At 36.4% G+C, this 17,419-nt stretch overlaps 2 protein-coding genes across 25 annotated transcripts in view; one reads left to right on the forward strand and one right to left on the reverse strand.

Moving 5' to 3' along the window:
• The window catches only part of med27 (mediator complex subunit 27), a 241,308-nt gene that overhangs the window by 124,844 nt on the left and 99,045 nt on the right, over window positions 1–17,419 (reverse strand). For 12 of the 17 annotated variants that reach the window (XM_073909251.1, XM_073909247.1, XM_073909243.1 and 9 more), the window contains 3 exons: window positions 16,487–16,556; window positions 13,115–13,199; window positions 7,132–7,283 (listed from right to left, as the gene is read on the reverse strand). The gene's annotated coding sequence lies outside the window, so the exon portion shown is untranslated. Of the gene's footprint in view, window positions 1–7,131; window positions 7,284–13,114; window positions 13,200–16,486; window positions 16,560–17,419 lie in introns of all 17 variants that reach the window. The other 5 variants (XM_073909248.1, XM_073909244.1, XM_073909238.1 and 2 more) reach the window with 2 other exon arrangements.
• ntng2a (netrin g2a) overlaps window positions 1–17,419 on the forward strand; it is a 121,600-nt gene that overhangs the window by 17,886 nt on the left and 86,295 nt on the right. For 7 of the 8 annotated variants that reach the window (XR_012384127.1, XR_012384128.1, XM_009303794.4 and 4 more), the window contains exon 3: window positions 7,120–7,763. Coding sequence is in view for 5 of the 8 variants with exons in the window: in XM_009303794.4 (XP_009302069.1) it covers window positions 7,120–7,763 (644 nt within the window). In the remaining 3 variants the exon portion in view is untranslated. Of the gene's footprint in view, window positions 1–7,119; window positions 8,090–9,142; window positions 12,463–17,419 lie in introns of those variants that run through there. The other variant, XR_012384129.1, reaches the window with a different exon arrangement.

Consider the following 17,419-nt stretch of genomic DNA (forward strand, 5'->3'; position numbering starts at 1 on the left):
GAAATAAAACAAATAAGACTTTCTCCAGAAGAAAAAATGTAATCAGACATACTGTGAAATATTCCTTGCTTTGTTAAACATCATTTAGGAAATATTTAAAAAGAACTTCAACTGTATATAATGACATTACAATCTTTGTGTACAGGTTCTGAAAATATATTTTAACATCATTTTCAGCTATCGGTTCAAAATGAAATACATAATTGTATATAACTTTCTATTTATGATTTTGATATATATATATATATATATATATATATATATATATATATATATATATATATATATATATATTTCCCCAGAACAACCGCTTCCCCAACAATTTAACACATTACATATGAGGGAATACAAAAAAAAAGATGATATTCTAAAAATGTTAAAATAAATTAAGAAAAATAATACAAAATAAATAATAGGTACTGCCATCATAATTATGTTTCAGGGGAAATATTTGTACATCAAGTTACATTGTGTTACATTGTAGTTACCTCAAGCTACATTGGTTATAGGTTAAGTAACCTCTAAGTTTACATATCTAAATATGTTGTAATATGAGCCCTTTTTGGAAAACCTTTTTACATAAATGTTTTAAATAAAAATATTATTTAACAATTAATAATTATAAACAATTTTATAATTAACAATTTAATATTAGGAAAAATCACAACAGTCAGTTTGTATATTGAGGTTATATTGGTATACCATTTTACAATTAGTTTTTATTTCAATACTTGAAAAAAATATATTTGCTGTTTATTTCAGTTTAGCTTTTATTGTTTAGTGTTTTGCGCAACTTACATAAAGCCTTGTGTGGACCGCTTAGTAATAAAATAAAATAATAGTTTGAACAAACACTGAATCCAAAACCATACAAAAAGTAAAAATCATGACGAATTCAGACAAATTTCTTTATATTAAAGATCATTTTGTGTATATATACTGTAGTTAAACATCCCTATTTACATTTTATGGCAGTTGGAGAAAGGATGGAACAAGTTTCATGTTTATATAGAAGGATATTTTTGTAATGTGCCTGTAAAAGCGCTTTTACAGGTATTTATGATTATGTATTTTTGTAAATTATTATTTCATATGATTTAGTTTTTCCAGTCTTGTAAATTTCATTTAGTTTTAGATTATTGGTATTTTGTTGATTATATTTCAGTTAACAAACATGTTTTTTGACATAAAGGTCCCTGCATACACCTGATGCAATAAGGCACAAGACATTTTTGCCGCGGCGTGTTGCTATATTTAAAACAGTGCAACCCTAATTTTTTTTTTTTCTGCCGCTGTTTAAATAGTAAATTCATTTGCGCCATTTTGTGGATTCATGCATGTTTCGTTTTAGAAAAGAGGCGTGTTAAGGCACATTGTTGGTGCATTGCTATTTTGAGGAACTAAAATAGATTGTGTAATAGACCAACTGAGAGCAGGTCTAAAGTCCAGCACAGAGCGCGTTAGTTGTGCATCTCGCTTACACATTGCTTAAAACACTCAGGATACAGAGCAATACGCAAATATCTTTAAAAAATAAAAAAGAATTAAAGGAATAAAATATTACAAAAATAATTATTTTCTACATAAATTTAAAAACCACTGCCTTCATGCCTTCTTCATCTCGTGGGGATTTTTTCAGTTGATTCAGGACAACTTGCTTTTGTAAAATATTATTATTATTCTTATTCTTCTTCTTCTTCTTCTTCTTCTTCTTATTATTATTATTCTTATTATTATTATTATTATTATTATTATTATTATTTATAACATGCAGATTTATATTTGCTTAAAAAATAGTTTAGAGTTGTCCACCTGTCAGGGTTTGGACCATTTGGGTCATAGGATGTGTGCTTGGATATAACTTGTTTGACCACACTTCGTTATTACTGTTCATTTATTCAATTGCTGGAAATTAGAACTGAATTTAGAAAGAGTTTTGAAACAAATCTTTGAGCTTAACAAATGAAATTAATTATGTAGGCTAATAAATGTCATGAGTGGAAGTGCGTACAATACCATTTCCTTATCCACGAAAGAGAGAAAGAGAATTTGAAGGCAGAGGCTCATTCTTTTTTCCTCACACTGTAGATGTTTAACTGTTTTCTCACTAGTGAAGTGCTCAGTTTTTTCACTTACAAAGTCCGTCAAGTAAATAGCAAACCTGCCATGGCACGGCGTAACTGACTCTTAAAGGGAATAGAAGATGAGACTCTAATTTATTCTCAAAACACACCGCCAACTCATTAAGAGAATAAGCACAACCTTGTTAGACCATGTGCCTCGGCGCAAACTGTATTTTTCCGTCCTTAAAACTGCAAAAGTGGATTCAGACATGCCCTTAGGGCTCTATTTTGACGGTCCATGCGCAGATTGCAAAATGCAGGGTGCAAACGCGTTCAGGGCATGTCAGAACGCATTTTTGCTAACTTAAGGACGGGAAAATCCGCTTTGCGCCATGTCGCATGGTCTAAAAGGGTTGAGTTTATTTTCTTAATGAGTTATAGGTGTGTTTTGAGAATAAACCAATCAGAGTCTCATCTCCCATTACCTTTAAGAGCCAGCTGCGTCGCGCCATAAGCGCATTGCTATTTACAGGACGTAAAGTAAGTTCACTTTCGCTTTTGCTTTCGTGGATAGGGAAACCTTACCGCACAGACATCAATTAGCCTATAAATAATTAATTTCGTTTGTTAAGCGCAAAGATTTGTTTCAAAACTATTTCTAAATTCAGTTCTAATTTCCAGCAAACGAATAAATGAACAATAATAACAAAGTGTGGTCAAAATACTGAGTTATTTACAAATACACCTGCCATGCCCCATATGGTCTAAAACCTGACAGGTGGGCAAATCTAAGCTTGTTTTTAATAAAACAAATATAAATATGGATATAATAAATAATACTGCTAATAATAATAACATTATACAAAAGCAAATTAAATGAACTGAAAAAGCCTCCCGAGATGAAGAAAGAATGACAGCAGTGGTTTTTAAATTCATGTAGGCTAGAAATTAATGTTTTGTAATATTTTAATCATTTATATTTATATCCTATATATATCCTTATTATACATATCCTTAAGATATTATATCTTTTTCATATGTAAAGATATTTGCATATTGCTCTACATCTTGTGTGTAGTGTGTAAGCCAGGCGCACTTTGCGCCAGACAATAGACCGACTTTGTTCTGGTCTAAAGAACAGACTATTTACAGTTTCTCAAAATAGCAACGCACCAAATCACGCCTGCTTTTTTAGACCAGAACACCTACGGGCGCACATATGAGCGCAAATGCATTTGCTATTTAAACAGTGTGGCGCGACACCTCAAAACGACCCTTGCGCCAAGCTTAAAGTAGCAAAAGACTATTGCGCCACGCCTTCCGCCACATTGCGCCGGGTGTATGATAGGCCCCTAATGCTTTTGCGCCACACGCTAGACTTTGTGCCTAGATTATCAAAATAGAGCTCCTAGTTTTAGTTTACATTTACTTAACAAAAACCCTGCTCCATATACAATATTAACAAAACTCTTAAACAAAAAAAAGGAATTCAAGCATCACATACAGCCTTAATATCTGACATTCAATTACATAATTTAGTTGAAAAACAAATGTATATATGAGTACTGTACAAGTCATAGCAATCATTTAGATCTTTTAAGAAACGTCACTTAAATAAATAAAATACCTGTGAAATAAGTAAATTAAAATGTATCATATTTTATAATAAAATTATGAACATAAATCGCAAAAATCCAAAAAGTTTCTTTCCCTCTCCACTGAATCCATGTTTTAACAATGTGTTTATTTTCTTATTAATTAGCATAATTGTTCTGATGCTGCATAAACATTGATTAACGGTATACACATTTTTTTAACAAGCATTTTTAACAAGCTTCACATGTTATCAAACCCAAAAGCTTGCCTTTGCTAGTGACATGCTGTAATATTGCAGCTACAGGAAGGCTGTATTGTGTGTTTACTGACACGGATCTCTAATGTTGTCAATCAGATGGGGAAATACTCCTCCTAAAGCCGTGCTGCCCTTTAGACGTGACGTGATTCCTGCGAGGTTTAGTGTAAGAACCACCTGCCGCAGCAGTTGGACTGGATTTGTGGGATACGGAGAAAGACGGCAGGATTGAGTCAGAGGGCTGAGTTAGGCTAAGGTGTTCCCTGGTTATGGATCAAAGTGCTAAGGAACTCCAGATGGTTGGGACGGGTAGCCTGAATTATTTCTTAATGGAAGCTAATGGGCCATGAACACACTTGGCCCGAGACACAGTGAAGCGTGCCGGTGGTGAAACAATAACTATTTCCCTGGACGTGGATCTGTCGGTTTTCCGTATGTGCTGAGACTTTTAACTCCTCCAGCGTTTGTTGTGTGGGATGGCTGTTGCTTACTTACAAGGGATCAAGGGTGACCAGATGGCAGTTTGTAGGCTAATCCGTACACCTGGTGTGTCGGTAGGGCAAAGGATCAAACCCTGAAATGATATTACTGATGGGAACTTTAAAAAAGGGGGGTTGTTTAAATATACAGAAGTTGAGCTTTTAGGGCAGTTGTTATTTTTAGCATGCATAAATATGTATGTGCAGACTTTTTAAACAGAAATAATATTTTATAATGAATAAAAATTTTATATTATGAATGAGAATTACAGTTTTTTTTCACAAAATGACAAAAAATGGTCAAATTAACAAATGTTTTCAGTTGTTGTGTTTAAAAAATCAGGGCAATTTCAACAAATAATGTTGGTCTGTCAGGGTAAAGGATCAAACTGAAATAAATTTCGCAATGGGAACTTTGAAAAAAGGGTTGGGTAAATATACACAAGTTCAGCTATTATGGCAGATGTTGTTTTTAGTGTTTATAAATAGGAATGTGAAATTAAGAAATTATAATTATAAATGACATAACTTTTTTTGCACAAAATGACAATTGGTCAAAAAATAAATGTTTTTAGATGTTGTGTTTAAAAAAAATCAGGGTAATTTCAACAAATAATTTTGTTGTGTCAGTGTTAGGTTTGTCACGATACCATTATTCATGTTACAATACTATACTCGATGAAGTATCTTGATACTAAATAGTATTGCGATACTGTAATACATAACTCAAATCTATGAAATAGAGAAAAATGTCAGAAACACTATATTTTATGTTATAATAGGCCTAGTTGAATTGAATTCATAATTCCCTTATTATTAACAAAAAGTATTTGCACATCACTTCATCAAAAATGCATTATGTCTTTTTGTTTATTTTGTAGATATCTGACTAACAAAAAATACATTCAAAAAAAGATACAAATTATACAGAACAAAATTCATTACAAAAAGAGCATTTTTCCAAGAAAATTGGGCAATATGAAGTGGTCAAAAATAGTTTCAATGTTTCCTGTTGCTCTTTTGGGGTTTTTCATGCATTGTTGTTGGTTTGTTTTTAAAGGATTTTTGCGGTTGTTGTAGCTACTAAAGCATCAGAAAACGTGCAATAGGTTACCATACAAGGCATGAATTCTGCAAAGTTTTGCAACCTTAAAGGGCTCTACAGACTATTCAAATAAAAATGTATTTTAGTGACTTTTCCAAATGCAACATTATGTATTGTATATAGACTGTTAATGATGATATACCATCTATCTATCTACCTACCTACCTACCTACCGACCCACCTACCTACATACCTACCTCCACACACACACACACACACACACACACACACACACACACACACACACACACACACACACACACACACACACACACACACACACACACATATATATATATATAAGGGGTGTGAACCTACACTGGTCTCATGGTTCAGTTTGGTTACGATTATCGAGCCATCGATTCAGTTCAATTCGATATCTATAGGGGCAGGCATTGACGATGCTTTTCATAAACAATTTGATATTTTACTTAGCAACACAATAATTCTTGTATTAAAATGTATAATTTATAAATATATTTATATATTTTTTGCAATACAATTTTGTCCTTTAATACAAGCAGTCAGATATATGTACTTTACCTTTATAACTTTACCTGCTCAAAGAAAATTCCTTGCTCTGTTAAACATTATTTAGAAAAAAAAAAAAAAAAAAAAAATATATATATATATATATATATATATATATATATATATATATATATATATCACAAGAGGGCGAATAATTATGTATATCACAAACAACTACTGACCTATCATGCACAATAATAAACAATATTTTAGTCATTTCCATGGATATGTGGAAAAACAGATTAGTTTTTTTTTTAAACAATTATTTGTGATTATTTTTTCAAGCTTTAACAAAACATTTTGTACATTTAAGGTTGTAATTTCCCCCCATTTTTGAACATTGCCGCCGAAATGAATTAGCAAACAAAAAAAATTAAAATACAATTACAACAGGAATAGATATAAGTATAGCAAAATTTTAAATATTAATAATAATAGTTAATAAATAAATAAAAAGAATAAAATAATAATAATAGTAAATTAATAAAAAATAAATAAACTTTAAAAACAATTCAAATAAATAACTACCTATAGTACATGATAATATTAATAATAAATAATATTCTGTAACATTTATAGTGGTCTTTTAAATAAATATCAAACAAAACCATATTGTTGATGACAGTTAAACCTGTTTGCACACATTTATTTATATAAATCAGTTAAAGGAGAGTCTTACTTCTTTCAAAATATGTGATCATAGGTTGCCATGTTTTATAAAAATTTTGGACAGATCCCTTAATTAAATACTTAATTTTTTTTTATTTCAAATATAAAATCAGATCACACATCCACATTGAAGCTTTAGGTGAAGCTGCTAATTTCCACTCAAGTAGTATTCTTCTCCTTGCTAACAAAGTAGTGAAGACGAATAAATTTTTTTTCTTGTTTGTCAACAATATATTGCCCCAAAGATAGCTAACTTAACACTAGGTTTTATCTCTAAATTAAAGGCGTCATTTAATGTTTACAACAGATTAGTTTTAACAATACAGAACACATTAAGTATAGTGCAATGTTGTTGTCATGCTTCATTTTATATCACTCTTTGTTTGCCTTTTTATTAACTCTATTTATCTGTGTTTTTAGGAAAACCCATACCTGTGTAGTGACGAATGCGATGCCTCCACCAAAGAACTGGCTCATCCTCCAGAGCTGATGCAAGACAGCGAGCGAACCGGACTCATCACCTACTGGCAGACGGTAACATGGAGTCGATATCCTGAGCCTCTTCTGGCCAACATATCCTTATCCTGGAACAAAAGCCTTGAGTTAACAGATGACATCCAGATATCCTTTGAGTATGGTCGGCCCACAATAATGGTGCTAGACAAGTCTCTGAATTATGGACGAACCTGGCAGCCTTACCAGTACTACGCTGACGACTGCATGGAGGCTTTTGGGATGTTGGCAAAAAGAGTGCAGGATCTTTCGGCCACCAACGTGACCAGAGTTATATGTACCGAGCAATACTCTCGCTGGGTTGGTTCCAAGAATGAGAAGAACGTGCGCTTTGAAGTCCGGGAGCGCTTCGCCATATTTGCTGGGGCAAAACTGCAGAACATGGACAACTTGTACACACGCATGGAAAGTATGAAAGGTCTCCGAGACTTTTTCACCTTCACAAACCTACGACTTCGGCTGCTGAGACCGGCGCTCGGAGGAACATACGTACAGAAAGACAACCTTCTCAAGTATTTCTACGCCATCTCCAACATCGACATACCAGCAAGGTAAAGTTGCACAACACTATAAAGCTGTGTTTGGACAGCTGTTTTTATGTTAACATGTAGTGTCGTTTTTTGACAAAAAAAGTGTTGACGAGGGAGCATTGTTGTTTAAAAATAAAAAAGCTGGCAGCATTTTCGGTTACAGTAGAGTATTGCTGCCGTGTGTTGCAGAACGAGGAACGAGGAAGTTGGCATTTGCGTTGGTTTTGAAGTTAACAGGGAGGAGAATGTCTATTTGCAATGATGTTTGTGGGTACACAACATTACGATGGGGAAGAAAACATTATAGTGCTTATAACTATTTAGTAATTTAGGATTGGATGATGAAGGTACCCTAAAACTAGTATGATAATGATTTATCAGCAGCTTCCTTCCATTTTTTCATGTTGTTTTTGCTATTACTGAAATCTCTGTACTCACTAGTCAGTAGTTATGTTTCTATCCAAACATCTGAATTAAACCTATGCACAAAAATGCATTATTGCATTAAACATTTACCAATAATCCACAGTTTCCATCTAATTCAGGGGTGTCCAAACTCGGTCCTGGAGGGCCGGTGCCCTGGAGAGTTTAGGCCAACTTGCTTCAACACACCTGCCAGGAAGTTTTTAGCATATCTAGTAAGAGCTTGATTAGCTGGTTCAGGGGTGTTTGATTAGAGTTAGAGCTAAACTCTCCAGGACACTGGACCTCCAAGTTTGGACATCCCTTATTTAATTAGTCTAAGGGTGCTTTCACACCTGTGAATCGATTCAGTTGTTCCGAAACAGAGATTACAAATGTTACATTGTTGCTCTTTGCTCTTGGAGCGGTTCGCTTTCACACTGCAAAGTTTCTAATCGGACCAAAAGAGCTAAAACAAGTCACGTGTGAGTAAACTCTCCTCACATTGGTCAGAGTGTTAGGCTTTATTTTGCAGCATCCCGCTAAGCTGTCAGGAGAGGTGGTGGTCTGGTGGTGATTGACAGGGTGCACGCGCGACGTGTCTGAGGAGAGACGCGGTGAGGAGGGGTGAGAAGGGTGCGCAACGATGCCTATTTGAGGACCGGGAGGGAGACGCGAGATTACGGGGAGATCATCACTCGTTTGCGGGCATCCGGAGACTCGCGAAACTTCCCGCCCTACTCATAATTCTCTCTTCATATAGCCGTATGCCTATTACATATCCATAAAACACAGTGATATAACCGCGCTCGGATCGGATCGCTTTCTCACTGCAATCGAACCGAGACCACCTCATTCAAGCGATCTCGGAGTGATTACTTTGGCGCGGAACAGAGCGCGATTGCCCTGTTTACATATGCCAATCGCGCTAACTGGGCAAACAAGATACGTTCCGAAACAAAAGTGTAGGTGTGAAAGCACATTTGGTCCGGACCAAGGGTAATAAATGATACATTGTTGCATCTTCTGCTGTCTTTGGGTTGTTGGTGTTTGGGCACTGCTGGCTTTGGTCCGAACCAGTTGAAATGAACCAAAATGCCCTCATCTGACAAAATCCACATCTCTCATTGGCCAAATGTTATTGAACATATTTCCTAAACTGCTTATTGATTGGTCAGAATTCACGTGCGGGAAAATGCCAGTGAGCTCCCGCAGGTAAACAAAACCTTTTACTCTGGAGGGACGACTGCACTGGCTGATTGTATCCCTGCTTTAGACAAACTATACATTATGAAAATGAAGCGCGGCCGCAGCTGGAAAACAGTGTTTAATGCATCGCTCGTCACTTCAAGAGGAGACGTGAATTAATTCAGCTAAACTCCGATATGGTCATCTTGCGGAAATATTACCAACGATCCATCAGGTAATGTTTTCCCCTCTCTCCCTCTCTGTTGGTAAAGCGCTGTCAACAAATATTTTTCCTCCATATCCCATAATGCACAGCGCATAGGCCCACGGCAGCTGAATTAGTCCAAAACGCGCAGTACTTTTTGCGGTTGGACCTGTTTTAGTACGGATCATATTCTCACCACAAACGAACTGCTCCAGGGTTCGTTTGAAAGTGTACCGAGACCACCTCTTTAAGCAGGTCTCGGTACGCTTATTTGGTCCGCTTGTGGTGCGCACTCGAGTATGATTGCTGCATTCTCACCTGCCCAAACGAACCGTACCAAAAGGGGAAACAACTTCCTAAAAAAACTGTCGCCAAACATCAAAAAGAAAATTGGAATTTGTTGTGGTTGGAGAATCCACTGTGGGCCTTTTTTCTTATTTAATACATTTAGAAGACGAAATGCAATGAATGCAGTCATAACAAGTTTATGGAGGTGTGAGGCACTCTTTCTAAGAGCAGCCGCTCAAGACCAATCTGGGAGTTAATAATACTTAACCACTGTGATGACAGACATTGGCTGAAGCATTTTGAATGGCCAAAACAACATTTCAGATGTTAAGCAATGTGGTCAGTCTGCTGATTAGTCCATTAATGGTGTCTTATCCCAACCCAGTTCTCTGAATATGCCCTTTAAAACAAAATCACATTTTGGATCCACATGCTGGAATAAATTCAGTAAATGTGTTTTTATCTTACTTTATGCACATTTTTACTTATGGGATAAAAGTTTTTATGTGTATTTTCAAACCTTTTATGGAAAAAGGCATCTAACTTAGTTAGTTTCTTCAGAAATGTTAAACTTTTTACAACTAGAAAATGTGCTCTGAGCTGCTGAAAAAGCCACTGATGATGGGGTTCAAAAAGCTTTCTAAATGTTTTTGATTCACAGTTTACTCAATAGGAAAATCATGTAAACTGATGCTGGCAGCTTCAAAGAGGATGCCGAATGTGTATACAGTTGCCGAAAGCTGTATTTTATTTTATTTTTTGCCTAAATATATACAAAAACAAGTTATTAAGCAAGTACACAAGACATCAGTGTTCAACATACTCAGCTTACTTTACCCTATTCACAATGGAAGTTAATCATTTACAATTTGAGCTGTCTAGGGCTGTCTGATTTTGGGAAAGTTCAACCTTATTCATTTTTGTGTGGTTATCTCATGTCTCGTAAATATAGTGTTTTTCTACAGATCTACTTCTTGATGGCAGATTTTAGTCTATAAAAATCTAAACACCAATCATTGTTGACAATTGGGGGAATCACTTCACAAACCTAGAAAGCTCCAACTGTAGAGAGCCTGCAGTCGCAAAGGGAAAGCAACAGAGTAAATATCGGCAAGGATTTTGAGAGGTGATGACAACCCTAAGAGCTGAAGGGATTACAGACTTTTTTTATCTGCTGAACGTTTAAGACATTCAGAGATTCGGTAGCTAGCTATCATCAGAGCACTTGTTTACTTGATTCGGATACTGTATATATTGTTTTTTTAAGTGGGTGTACTTGTGATTATTTGATGCTAACTATTAGCAATAGCAGTTGTGCTCTGAGATCTAACTGAAAAAGTAGCAATACTTGTTTTAAAAATAAATTAAAGAGCACATAAAAAACTATACAAGTAATTTGCAATGTATTGTTTCAAACAAAGGCATCGATAGAAAAAGCAAAAGTTCCACAGCTTTGAACTCTAAGGCTGAATTTCAATACAAATACTTCCACACACAAAATAAGCATGTCTGAATTCATGGTATTCAAAAAAAGCAAAGGCAAAATCTAGATGATCAGCTACTTCTGTTGACATTTACACTTTCTAAATCAGAGAATTCTGAATGACAGAGAAGTGATGCAACTGATGCTATGAATTTATATGACAGTAGCAACTTGATGAATGTAGTATTTCTGTATTTCATTCACTACACAAAAAAATATTTTATAGAATATATTTTTGGAGCTCACAATGTAGTTACTGATCCATGATAGGTTCCTAATTTAAACCTAAGAAAAAGTAGACAAGGGCGAAGCAGTGGCGCAGTAGTGTTGTCGCCTCACAGCAAGAAGGTCGCTGGTTCGAGCCTTGGCTCAATTGGCGTTTCTGTGTTCGCGTGGGTTTCCTCTGGGTGCTCCGGTTTCCCCCACAGTCCAAAGACATGCAGTACACGTGAATTGGGTAGGGTAAATTGTCCATAGTGGTTGTGTGTGTTAATGTGTGTGTGTGGATGTTTCACAGAGATGGGCTGCAGCTTGAAGGGCATCCGCTGCGTAAAAACTTGGTGGATAAGTTGGTGGTTCATTCCGCTGTGGCGACCCCAGATTAATAAAGGGACTAAGCCGACAAGAAAATGAATGAATGAAAAAATGAAAAAGTAGACAGGAAGAATGCTATCACAACACAGCAGTAAAACAGTATATGTTGCTGTAAGAGTTTCATTTATTTAATTTTTTTTTTATTTTGGTTCGTAGTTCAATTAAATACTCACGTTTTATTATTCATGAGCAAATGCACCAAACCCTTATCTTTAACTCAGGCTCATTCTGAAAACGTATTGCTTTATACATTTCTGAAGATCGCGAAATACATCCTTGGAGGTACTGAATGTTTTTTTTTTTGCAGTTTTGTTTTCACAAATCCACCAGAGGCCGCTGTGTACACTTTTTGGGATCTCAAATTTCTATGGCAGGTGCCATTTGTGCCTGCTGTTCTCATGTAAATCCACAAAAGGCCGCTGTCGACTGACTGACTGAATGAATGATCGACTAACCCACCCTTCTCCTTCCTTAAACCCAACCAATAGTGTTTCAAAAAGCACTGACTGACCCGCTCACCCACGTCCCTAAACCCAACTGACAGTTTTAAAAAGCAAACCAAAAAAAAGCCCTTGCCTGATTTTTACCACGTTTCAGATTTCACCACATTCTCACCCAGTTATTTACTTGTTTCATTTTTTGGATTCTGTTTTTATCTTACCTATTTTCTGAAACCGTTCTTGACTGGACTTGAACCCCATCATCATGGTCAACTCCTCTTTGTGCCTCAAGTCCGCTGATGTACATGTCAATCTACTGGACAAACTGGTAACAGTGGGAAAGCTGTTTATACAAAGAGAAGCGGTCCGCTGGTAAGCGAGAAACGGAACAGCATCATACCACCCCGTAGCTTTTGTTTTAAAAATGAAATGCAGCCATAGGTACTTCTGGCTACATAATTCGCGATCTCCAGAAATGTATATAGGGCTACATTTTCTGAATGAGCCTATATTGTTTATCTTTGGTAGGAGTCTTAAATTTGGATCTCACAAAGATATTATTGAGTTGTAAAGCATGGAGTATTTGGCATAAAGGATGCTTTAGTCTTCATCAGATATCAGTTTTTAACTGTACTGAAGGATATTGAATGTATGCAGATCCTAATGCACATCAGGAAATATTGATCATGTTTACTTTCCCTCAATTCAGTGCTGCTAGTCTTGGAATAAGTAGTCAATAATATATCGTTTAAAATAATGAACTATCACTTACTTGGTTAGATGGTTTCTTTGACCAGCTTACATAGAATGCAGAAGTCTTCTGTCATTTTATTTGTTTTCTGTCACCTGTAAATGGACTGTGGACAAATAAATATAATGATTATTGCTCAAAAAGTGGAATTGAAGCCCGGAATTTTTCATAACTTTGGCAAATTGATTCTTCATAAATGGATAGACATGGTCAGCAACAATACCGGCGTTGGCAAGATGGTCAGTTCGTACTAATGGGCCCAAAGTGTGCCAAGAAAATATCCCCCACACCATTACACCACCACTACCAGCCTGAACCGTTGATACAAGGCAGGATGGATCTATGTTTTCATGTTGTTAATACTAAATTCTGACCCTACCATCCAAAAGTAGCAGCAGAAATTGAGACTCATCAGACCAGGCAACGTTTTTCCAATCTTTTTTTGTCCAATTTTGGTGAGCCTGTGTGAATTGTAGCCTCAGTTTCCTGTTCTTAGCTGACAGGAGTGGCACCCAGTGTGGTCTTCTGCTGCTGTAGCCCATCCGCCTCAAGGTTGGGCATGTTGTGTGTTCAGACATGCTATTCTGTATACCTCCGTTATAACGAGTGGTCATTCGACTTACAGTTGCCTTCCTATCAGCTTGAACCAGTCTGGCCATTCTCCTCTGACCTCTGGCATCATTTGGACCATTCTCTGTAAACCCTAGAGATGGTTGTGCGTGAAAATCCCAGTAGATCAGCAGTTTCTTGAATACTTAGACAAGCCTGTATGGCACCAACAACCCTGCCACCTTCAAAGTTTCTTAAATCACCTTTTTTCCCCATTCCGATGCTCTGAACTGCTGCAGATCGTCTTGATTATGTGTACATGCCTAAATGCTAAATAAGTTGCTGCCATGTGATTGGCTGATTAGAAATTTGAGTTAACTAGCAGTTAAACAGGTGTGCCTAATAAAGTGGCCGGTGATGGTATATACATACATATATACATACATATATATGTATTAATATATATATTTTATATGTACTTAAATGTATAGAGAGATAGCTTGCTTCATATTTCTAGGTTGAAGTGATCGGTTGGCACGCACCGCTATGATAAAAATGTCCAGCAGTGAAGGGGGATCAATGCATGGCCCGAACCTCCGGTAATGCAAACCCTCAATCAATACTTATTCTGGTATGTCAGAGAGGAAATTGTTTTGACGGCGACAGGGAATGGGATGGGTTAAGTAGACAAATGGACATGCAGAAAGTGGCCTATCATAAGGCTGACTGATGTTCCAGTGTTTCATAATGAGTGGACCTCCAGAGTGGAAATGTTAAGCTAATACCCAGCGGAAAATCGTCCTGGGATATTTTATTCATCGCACAATATTGGGATGCGTTTCAGCAGCATTTGAATAATAAAAATGGCACGGTCTCCCCGATGGCCTGCCCTGTTAGTTCTCGTCTAAATGGAGTCCACGACGTTGTTGGCCAACGATAATCAGATTAGACTCTACAACCAGTGACGCTTCCTGCTTCACGACCCATTTCCTGCACCATCAAGCATGCGCTAATAATGAGTGCTGATTACACTAAGTAGCCTATAATAACACGGGCCAAGAATCCTTAATTGAGGAAGATGAAGTGTTACTTGTTTAAAGCAATTAAAGTGCGCTGTTAATTTCCCTATTTACCTCCTGATTTTGTGGCTTGTTTGCCAGGAGATGTTATGTGTGTGCTCTGATAATGATGTTTGCCTTTTTATCCAAAGTGCCAGCGATACTACTAACTCATATTCCTGCAGAACGCATCTAAAAATAGCCTGACTGAACAATGAAAACATATTCCTCAGTTGTTTTTTATTTTTTTACTCTCTCTCTCCCCGCTGCTTTGATGACATTCGTGAAAAATCTTCTTGATCAGCCCCTTTCCTGCTAAAAAGAAATGTTTAGGAGGCAGCGTGCTGTACAGCGCGCCGCATGTCGGTGAACATAATGAGACACAATCATTCTTCCTGTGAAGCTCATCTTGGGAGATTCACATCTCTTCTTTTTTTTTGCGCAACACTAATATGTGAAACGATAAGACTTGCGTTTTATCCTCACCTTCTCCTCCCTGCTCTGGTTTTCTGCAATCTGACGCGAGATACAAGACAGCAGAAAGAGTTCACAAATAGGCGTCCCTAAAGATGGACCGGATTTGGAAACGGTAGGAGAGCGGGAGGCTGGGTTCGTGTTCCATCAGACAAATATCCCAAAGACATTGCTTGAACCTTAATTAAACCTGGTACGAGAGGAAATAAATAAATAAACTCGATTCCCAGGGTTCATGTTAATTCATGCAAAGACTTGAGCTGATGGGATGCATCTCCTGTTCCCTTTCCTCCTGAATCCTCTGGTGAAAGCCTTCTGAAAATCCAGATACTGCAACCTTGATGCCGCATATCAAAGAGGCCAGGCTGAATTTGGCGAGGAGGATTTCTGAGAAATAACACTGTTTTATTAATACACGGAGAACCTGATAGGCCATTACGAAAGATCAAGGTTGAACGGAAATAAAACGGGTCGGCGCAACTCGAATCTCCAAGATGTCCTTGGGCCTACGTTGGCAAAGAGACTGAGGCTACAGAGGGAAGGTGAGATGAAAGAAGCTCCAGAGGTGCCGCCGGGACAACATCAGGATCATTGCGGCTTTATTGCCCGTGTGTGGGCAGAAACTCTCTCATGAAAGGACCACCACGAAGAGGTGTTTTGTGGAGAATCTAGATTGATTCACACCCACACTCAGATTGTGCTGTTGTGCTCTTTTATCAAACATAAGTGCTTGGGATTTCAATTATTTAATCAGATCTAAAACAACACCTAAACCAAGTGACACCAAGTGATGGATGCCATACCTGTTAACCCTCTTGGTTCTTCCAGGATTCTCTCATATTTTCCCCATCTATCACACTATCATCCCGTTTAGATATTTTCCTGTATTTCTTTGTATTTTTAATAGCATTAAGTGGCATTACAGAGCTGATTTCAAATGTGATATAATTGCAAGAGCTGTTCAAGAGAATTATGATTTGAAGAGAAGCAAAACTAAATATTTTTGGATTTGGGTATGTTTTTAAACAGACAAATACACTTAATAATCCTCTGTTATCAAACTAAACAGTGGATCTAAAGAGGAAATTTGCTGTTCTTCACTAAATAGAATTGGAAAACTATTTAAACTTCAACAATTAAACTGCTCTAAATGAACAAATTAAGAAGTTTGAGGTCATATTTTGAGAGTTCTTCTGGGTAGGTTTGAAGGGTTTTTTTTCTTGGTGGTGAGGGGGGGGTTGTCTATCATATTATTACATCCCAATGTTAACAGGTATAATGTATGTATAACAAGAAGTTGGAAACTACACACCAGTATGTTTGAGCAAGCCAACTCCTCCTGTCTTATTCACCCAGTCGGGAAGATTCTTCAAACTCCAACCCTACTAACACAAAGTAACATACAGCAGAGGCATTTTTTGATTAAATAAATTGCATCCTTGTTGAGCATTTAAACATCTTCACCATCTTTACAAACTTTTTTTCCAAAATTTTTTGGACAATAATGTCTAGTGATGCTCAATAAATTGATGACCATATCAATACTGGCCAACAAATGTTATTGTTAATGTTACTGTTGTCATGTCACATTAAGGACTATTTTTGAATGAAGATGTCAGCAGTGTGGGAATTCTTTCAAAAAAAGAAAAAAGAGGCAAACTCAAATGGATCTTGATGTTTTCATTGTTCTCTGCAGTTAAGGTTTAATAATAAAACCAAAACACTGTATCTGTTGGCAGTTGGTTTTCTTCTTTATCTGTATATATTTTTAAAAAGACCAAATGATTAGCTCTCCTGTGAATGTTTTATTCTTTTTTAAATATTTCCCAAGTAAAAATTTTACATATGAAAATGTTTAAAATGCCAATATTATTGACCGCTTTAAGAAATACTTTTTTTCTAAACCACTGTTGTCCAGTGGCATGTCTAATTATAATAATAATCAGATTCTGGTCTTCAGTTCCCTCCACTTGTCTGCACTATATTGATGACCAGTCTTTTTCTCCTGTTCACCCAAAACTCTAGAATTTACTTCCCTATAATATTAGGCATGTAGAATCTTAAAAAAAAAGTAAAGTATCACTGAAGACTCCCTGAATTGTATATGTATTTTTTTCATATTTACAATGCTTCTTATAATATAAATGCTTCTTATATTCTTCTATATCCGGGGGTGAATTTAGCGGTTTTTATTTTAGCGTTTTTTATTTTTTTAAGCATGACGGGTAAAACATGAACGCCGTTT

This window comes from Danio rerio, chromosome 8 (assembly GCF_049306965.1).
Source record: "Danio rerio strain Tuebingen ecotype United States chromosome 8, GRCz12tu, whole genome shotgun sequence".
Classification (NCBI taxonomy): Eukaryota; Metazoa; Chordata; class Actinopteri; order Cypriniformes; family Danionidae; genus Danio; species Danio rerio.